The sequence below is a fragment of the Paramormyrops kingsleyae genome, chromosome 4 (genome assembly GCF_048594095.1).
Source record: "Paramormyrops kingsleyae isolate MSU_618 chromosome 4, PKINGS_0.4, whole genome shotgun sequence".
NCBI lineage: Eukaryota > Metazoa > Chordata > Actinopteri > Osteoglossiformes > Mormyridae > Paramormyrops > Paramormyrops kingsleyae.
The window spans coordinates 36,301,675-36,309,098 of record NC_132800.1 but is presented as its reverse complement, the minus strand read 5'-3'; the positions used below and the strand labels follow the sequence as shown (position 1 = coordinate 36,309,098).

The following is a 7,424-nucleotide window of genomic DNA, read 5'->3' as shown; positions in this document are numbered from 1 at the left end:
TTTATCAGTAACATACGTTTATCCATTACATATGAACACTCAAATATTACCGCTTGGTTTAAGCTGTATAACTTTATCAAAAAAAAACCGAGTCTCTTACGACCGCAGTGTAAGTGCGCATGAGACTTCAGGGTTTGCTGAGAAAACATATTTACTGTTACTCGTTTTCAAGTAAAGTTAAATAGGCCTGTATACTTATTTATTTTCATGAAAACTCACAACATGGAAAGTTTAAAATAGCAAGTAATAGTCAATTCGGAATGCTGTCTGCGTGTTTAATGCTCGAACTAATTTTCAGGAGTACCTTTTAATTCCTTGGCATCCACACTTTGTCGATCCAAATGTTTTTCATTTAGTTGATTGTGATATAAACGAGTTGTTTTGTTGCACAACGCATTCCTCTGTTCATGAAAATATCTCGTCATTATAATTTATTTCCAAATGTTTACTATCCACGTTGGTTGTTTTTGTTTTGTTTTTTATATTTCACGAATATTTATAAAAGAAAAAAAGATGTAACTACTTATAGTAAATGATTATCTTTAGGTGACTCAGAGAAGAAAACTATTTAGTATTATTACATTAAACTAGGCCTACGTGGTTGTTACTAAAGCAGGATATGGTTGGATATACTTAATTTGTCTGATCATTATTCATTATCTTTTACCGGTATTTCAGAAATTTGCAATGAAGGATATAATTATTTCCGAAGGCTGTGGAATTTTAATTAATTAACGATTAAGTATAGCAGTTATTTGGAGTACTAAACATATTATTTAACGAAATAGTTGCCAAGAGACGTAGACAGGCTGTCGATAATGTTGGTAAACCTCAGAAAATGGCATTTGGTTAGTGACGCGGCGCTGAAATGAAAGGGAAGATCGTGGTTGAAGTGATTTTTTTCTTAGTGAGATAAGGAATCGTCGCGTCCATCGGATTTCGATCACGCTTGACGTGTAACGATGTTTGCATTATACAACCTGTCAGATTTAACGTTGTTTCATGTTTAATGACAAGTTTAGCATGAAGGAATAGAAAAAAAACGGGCACAGATTTATTTTTTATTAAATATTATTAAAACATTATTCTTAACAACATTCCGTTTGGAAACACTGAGTTTTAACCTTAATATCCCAGGACACTAAAATGTTTCTCCAATTTGTACGTATCAATAGTACAGACATATCGCTACATACAAGACTGTTCCACCCATCTTGCCTATACGCCATTATGCGTTTTTAATTAAATTGGATTATTAAAACTGCTGAGATAATTCCTTACATGTAAATGATACAGCACAATTTTACATGCTGTAGTTTTATATTATATCGGCTACTATGGTAATTAATGGTGTGGTTTTACTTTCGGATCCTCATTTGATTTAACCGGATATCATAAACCGATCTGAGTTGCTCGCTGCCGTTGGAGTTTTTCCATTCTAGTCAAGAGTTTGATAAAGGTGTGAAAACTTTAAGAAAACTGTTTTTTTCCCTCTTAAAATGTCAAACGCATATTGGCATATACGCAGGATGATACAACGTATTCCAATGTACCGCATGATGCGAGAAACACATTAAAGCATTTATTAGGGAAATGACCGTGCTGCTCTGCCTACAGTGTAACCCTTATTATTATCTGTGGTACGGTATGTTATAGTGAATCAGGCAATCTAAGCATGTCATTTTAAATAAATAAATGTATTGAAAATAATCTAATGTAATCTCCATCACCGCGGTAAACCTGACATTATACAAACATGTATTGATAAAAGATCTTTAATTCGAACTACATGACCGTAGATGTACACTTATTAGATAATCAAACGATCATACATTTCGTATCTATTAACATCTAAAACAATTAAAACAAATTGTTTGTATCCATTGATTCGCTGTTGAACAAAATTGGCGATCAGACAAGTAGCAGCAATTGCAGTCCTTTACATTACCAGCTGTAATATTGGATGCCATTTCGCTCGACTGCGTTAGTAAATATCTTATTCTAGAGTCGCGATGGGACGACAGCTTTGCTTCTTATGAAACTTAGCTGGCTGTGATCTCCCAGTTAATACCGCTATAGTGCATTATGCTTGCGATCGTTCAAATGACAGTATCGCACATTATTTGCATGCTGTGACATACAAACATTTTATTAAGACATTTAACTCAGTCAAAAAAAAAAAAAACGCTTGCACAAATAAATGGAAATAAGAATTGTACTCTACATTATTTACACGTGAAAATAAATACCTGTAAAACCTGGCTCAGATTGGTTTTGTTCGAAAACGATAGAAAAATCTAATTTAAGAGTAACAGCCGCTCCATTGAACGGGACATTCGCGGTCTCCTACAGTATCTCTCACCCTGGGGGGCGGGGGGGGGATCCCCCTGCAAGGCGGATGTCTAAGTACCCTATCTGCCTAAGCGAAAGAGGAAAGTATGCAGCGGGGGCCGACTGGAGATGGTGGTGGTACGGGGGGGGGGGGGGGGGGGGGGGCGTACATGCGTACATGTGCCGTGCCCCCCCTCACATCTTGTCAAATTGGGGTTGTTATGATGGAGAAGGGGCGGAGGGGGGGGGGGAGGGGGGGGGGTCGTAAAACCATACATGTCCTGCATGCTGGGCTGCTAAAAGTTGCTATACAAGACTTGTGATGGTCGTGTAGTCCTTTCACAGTACATTGGTTCCCCTGTGGATCCAGTTGAGAGTCCCTCTGACAGACCGTCCGACACCTCGTTTATAAAAATGTATTGCTTCGCCTCCTTCGGCGTGTCTTAATTCCAGTTTCAGGAAACACGTCTTGTCCGGACGTCCCGTCTTCATCCCCATTCGTAAGACTCGTTCGTATTAAGACACTCAAAAATGCGTAAATCAAAAATCAAGAAAACTGTGCCGCTTCCCTCTTTCGTTAGGGTTACATCGATATAAGTTTCAGTAAGACTTATAATGTTAAGAAAACGTTGTGATCTATGCCTTTTAAACTTTGTCTATGAGAATTAGACGAAGTAAAGATGATCCCCTTTCCAGATCGAAATACTTTCCAAGGCCGGATCTCCGCAGTGAGAAGCCGGCATCCAGTGCCATTAGTTTTTAGCAAGAAATCTGGGGTACTCCCTTACACTACTTTTACAACTGTGTATCCTAATTCAATTTGTTCAGTTCAAAGCTTTAACTCGTTATGGAAACCTTGGGCCAAACCAAATCTAAGTCGCGGCTAGCGTTTCAGACCCGCCCACATGACATATACATCTCTCGCATTTACAATTCCATAAATATCTCTATATAATTTCTGTATTTACAATATCCAAATATGACATTACTCTGTGTTGTTAAAATAATAGCTTTGAACAAAAAGTCCTCAAACTAAGAGAAAAACAAACAAAACATAAGTAAAAAATAGTCGCTCGACCAAAGCGCCTAAAAAGTCTTTAAAGGAAACAGGGCTCACATGAAGAACTCGGCCGAGCCGGCTTTTCCGTGGCTGCCGCCGGGGGAGTCCTTGCCGCTGGCCGTGAAGCTGCGGCTCGCCAGCTTCTCGTACTTCTCCTTGTAGAGATCTCTCTCCTTGGCCAGGCGGACGGCCTCCTGCTTCAGCTGCTCCACCTGGTTCTGCAGGGTGCACTTCTCGCTCTCCAGCATGTGCCGCTGCTGCACGCGTTTGTAGCGGCAAGACTGCGCGTAGCCGCGGTTCTTCAGGGTCCTGCGCTTCTGCTTCAAGCGGATGACCTCCTCCTTACTGAAACCGCGCAGCTGCCGGTTCAGTTCCCTCACCGTCATGCTGACCAACTGCTCGTCCGTGAAGCGGTCCTCCAGACGCAGGTGGTGGCCGTGGTGGTGGTGATGGTGGTGGTGGTGGGCCTGGTGGTGGTGTCCTGTGGAGGCGGTGGACAGGTCCTCCCCAGCGTACTGCTGGCCGCGGTAATTCTCGAAGGGCTGATGGTGGTGGTGGTGGTGGTGATGCGCGTTGCCAATAAGGGCCTCCACGGCGTCCTCCGGTGTCAGGTTGAGGGCTTCTGGGTTCAGGTGGTGCTGGTAATTAGGAATCCAGTAAAGGTCCTCCAACTGCCCCTTGTTCGTGGAGCTTTGGTTGTTGTTGCTGATGCTGCCGCCCACGCCGTTGTTGGGGTTGGGGGGTGGCTGTGTCCCGGGACTGGGGGCACAAAAACTGGGCGAGGAAGGCACGGACGAACAGGGTGTGCTGAGCGGGGTGGAGGACAGGGAGCCGGTGGGCAGGCGGTGGCAGTACCGCTCTGCTTCGGGGGGCTCCTTCTTAACCTCGAACTTCATCAGGTCGAAGTCGTTGACGTACTCGATGGCCAGGGGGCTGTTGGGAAGTTCGGCGCTCATGGCGATGTCGGTGGCCATGTCAGTTCATGCAACGACACCTGTCCGTAATGCCAATATGACGGTGATCGCCACCAGGAATGGCCTTTGGAAATCAAAACGTACACGCGGAAATGTGCCCGGTCTAATCGTTAGTCCGCAAAAAAAAAAACAGCTATTATTTTTGCAGATGTCAGTATAACAACTTGAGCTGTCAGATCGCCCGTTTCCTTGTTGACAGCTTATATTAGATTAAAAGTTCACCGTAACACAGCAAGCACAAAACGAAAACTTCAGACAGCGAAGTCAGAGACCAACCCGACTTACTGCAGGCTACTTCTGAATATTTCTTCCCGTCTTTTCTCAAGTTGGTTTTCAGTCTCTTAAGAAAAAAAAACATGTATGATGCATGAGCTTTAAAAGCCCATGATATAACAATTGCAAAAAAATAAAAAATAACAAGAAGAATAATTCACAGAACGGTTTGGGTATGTAGAGTGATCGTAATCTAATTGCCGCGTGCCGGTCCGTGTGACAGCAGGAGGCTGTCAGGGGTTCAATGTTCACAAAAACACGCAGAAGTTCGCTCCAGTGGGACACCCGGCTGCAAATCCTCTCTCAGCACGGCTCACTTCATGCACATTTACCAAGAAATGCATGCAGCGCGCTGTCCGCCTTCTGCAATAAGCTATATATATATTCATGTGTATTTAAACTAACAAATTCCCGTTCGCTTTCATTGCAAGCGCTCCAACCGATCACCAGCTTTACCGCACAAGCGCAGTCCTGAAGCTCGGCGAAGGGCAATCTGCGGCTTTATACACGCAGCCTCCCGGTCCCTCCCACCCTTAATGTGACGGCTGTCCGAAGCCAATAGCGGCACGCAGGGCCGGGAAATTAGCATTTTCCTACGGCAACCTCTTACGGGACCATACGGCCAGGCGCGGCTGCGGCTGTTAATTGGAAATTCTTCTCGAACAGAGAGGCGTCGTGGCGCCCTCTAGCGACACACGATGTGCAACTGCACACAGCGAAGGCGGACCCTCCACCGGCGCAGTGAAGTGCTTAAAATAGTAAAAACAACTTATTGTGCAAAGGAAGGAAGCCCAAGAGGCAGGTATATTTAAAGTGCGATTGACATATCGACTTAAAATATAGGCGGTAGTGTTCTGAATGCAAGTGTCAGGAGGGAGGTATCACATTAATTCACAAAATCTCATTAATATGAAACATTATCTTCGGCGCTGCATGTAATATGTAATGTTTATAGATGATATGCGTAATAATAAATCGCTATGAGCAGCTCCCGTATACAGCATAGGCTTATTTAGGGATCACTGGAGTTATGCGTGAGCAAAACAAAGCATGTCGCGATTTGTTAGCGGATATTACACAGACAATAGCATCACACAAGGAAAGACTAGAAGTAATAAACATTTTTAATAATAGAAAATATCAAGTCAATAATTAATTTTATAATCGACTTGCATAAAAATGTGTACGACACAGAATGTAGAGATGCTAAATTTCAGATAATTATCCAATTACCTAAAACAACCGACACGTCAAATCGAATATCTATAATTGGAAAATTAATACTTAGGTTTTGTTAAATATGATCAATTTATGTATCTAGTATTGCAATTGAATTCCATTTAAGAGCAGTTTTTTCGTAACACCTGTTGGGTTTAATGTTAAACAGTTGCCGATTGCTTGTTGTATGTGTATAAAATAAATACAATGTGACAGTACTGCTGTATTTTAGCGCAGAGATTGAACTGTAATCTTATGTAGAAACAAATACGATCGGGTCCTGCAGACCTTTGGAAGTATTAAAGCAAACATTGTAAATTAAACTGAATCACAAGTACATGCGAGCAAAAAGTCAGTCATTTGTTGTTTCGACTTTGCATCTTATTTATGAATTCTTCTTTCAACTTTTCTTATTAAGTTTTAATTAGATAAACCACTTTCGCGTTGTACGAATTTATATGCTCACACAGACACACAGACAGGTTTGTAATTATATCTTTGTGGGGACTCTCCATTCATTCCTTTGGGGAAAACTCCACAAATTGACGAGCCTAACCCCGACCCAGCTCTAACCGTAACCATAAGTGACCAAACAAAATGCGATACTTTGGGCGTTTTTGCTTTTTTGATTGCATTCACAGATCTTTGTGGAGACCCGAAAAATGGTCCCCACAACGTCAAAACAACAGGTTTTTATTACATTGCGGGAGACATTTGGTCCCCACAAAGTAATATAGACCCAACCCCCCCCTCCCCCCACGCACACACACACACACACACACACACACACACACACACACACGAATATAACAAAAATGACTCGCTTTAATAAATTTGCAAGCAGAAGGGGATATATTAACCTAAATTTACATTTGGTTCGCAAATATATTTATTTATATGTGACGACGATGACGTCACCCTCCTTGCTGCGTGAGCTGTACAGAAGTATTATCATCATAATCACAACCAGCAACAACCAATTATGGTAACAATAACAGCAAAATTATCATTATTGTTATTATTACTAATAAAATTATATAAATTGGTGGATTTCGTTTTATTTGTTCCACGGAGGCTGGTGAGCTAATAAGCAACAGCTAAAAATAACATAACCTGAAACCGCCGCTTGAGACGGGTTGGCGCTCCATCCTGGGCTGTTCGCTGCCTCGCGCCTGTAGCCTCTGGGATGGGCTCCGGACCCCTCGTGACCCCTGAATAAGACAAGCTGTTTCAGAAAATGGACGGGTGGATGAAACCACTGTATAAGAGCTATATAAAAAGAACAATATATATATTAAAAACCCTTTTATTTGCTAGCAAGATCGTGGACACACATGGAATGGGTATTTAGCCAGAGTTCCGTAGTTATTTGGTTATTTTGTTGTTGTGGTTGTTGAGGCAGCAGTGGCTTATTCTGAGCCGGGACTGAACACTCCCCCAGTACATCTGCCTGAACTTCAACGTCACTCCCTCTGGGGGACTACACCTAGCTGTCTGGATACTTATCCAGTCGGTATGGAAGTACTGAAATCCTATGGACACCCCCAGTGCTCACAGCCCCTCTGAGG

At 42.3% G+C, this 7,424-nt stretch overlaps 1 protein-coding gene across 1 annotated transcript; it reads right to left on the bottom strand.

Annotated features, from left to right (window-relative positions):
* Positions 1–2,591: 2,591 nt before the first annotated feature.
* Positions 2,592–6,555, bottom strand: LOC111845861 (transcription factor MafAa-like). The gene has a single exon (XM_023815554.2). It carries the CDS (start codon positions 4,363–4,365, stop codon positions 3,445–3,447), a length of 921 nt encoding a protein of 306 aa, XP_023671322.1. The 5' UTR covers positions 4,366–6,555; the 3' UTR covers positions 2,592–3,444.
* Positions 6,556–7,424: the final 869 nt, after the last annotated feature.

What these genes read in the sequence shown, in the direction of transcription:
- LOC111845861 (XM_023815554.2), bottom strand. Translation starts at nt 4,365, where the DNA reads ATGGCCACCGACATCGCCATGAGCGCCGAACTTCCCAACAGCCCCCTG.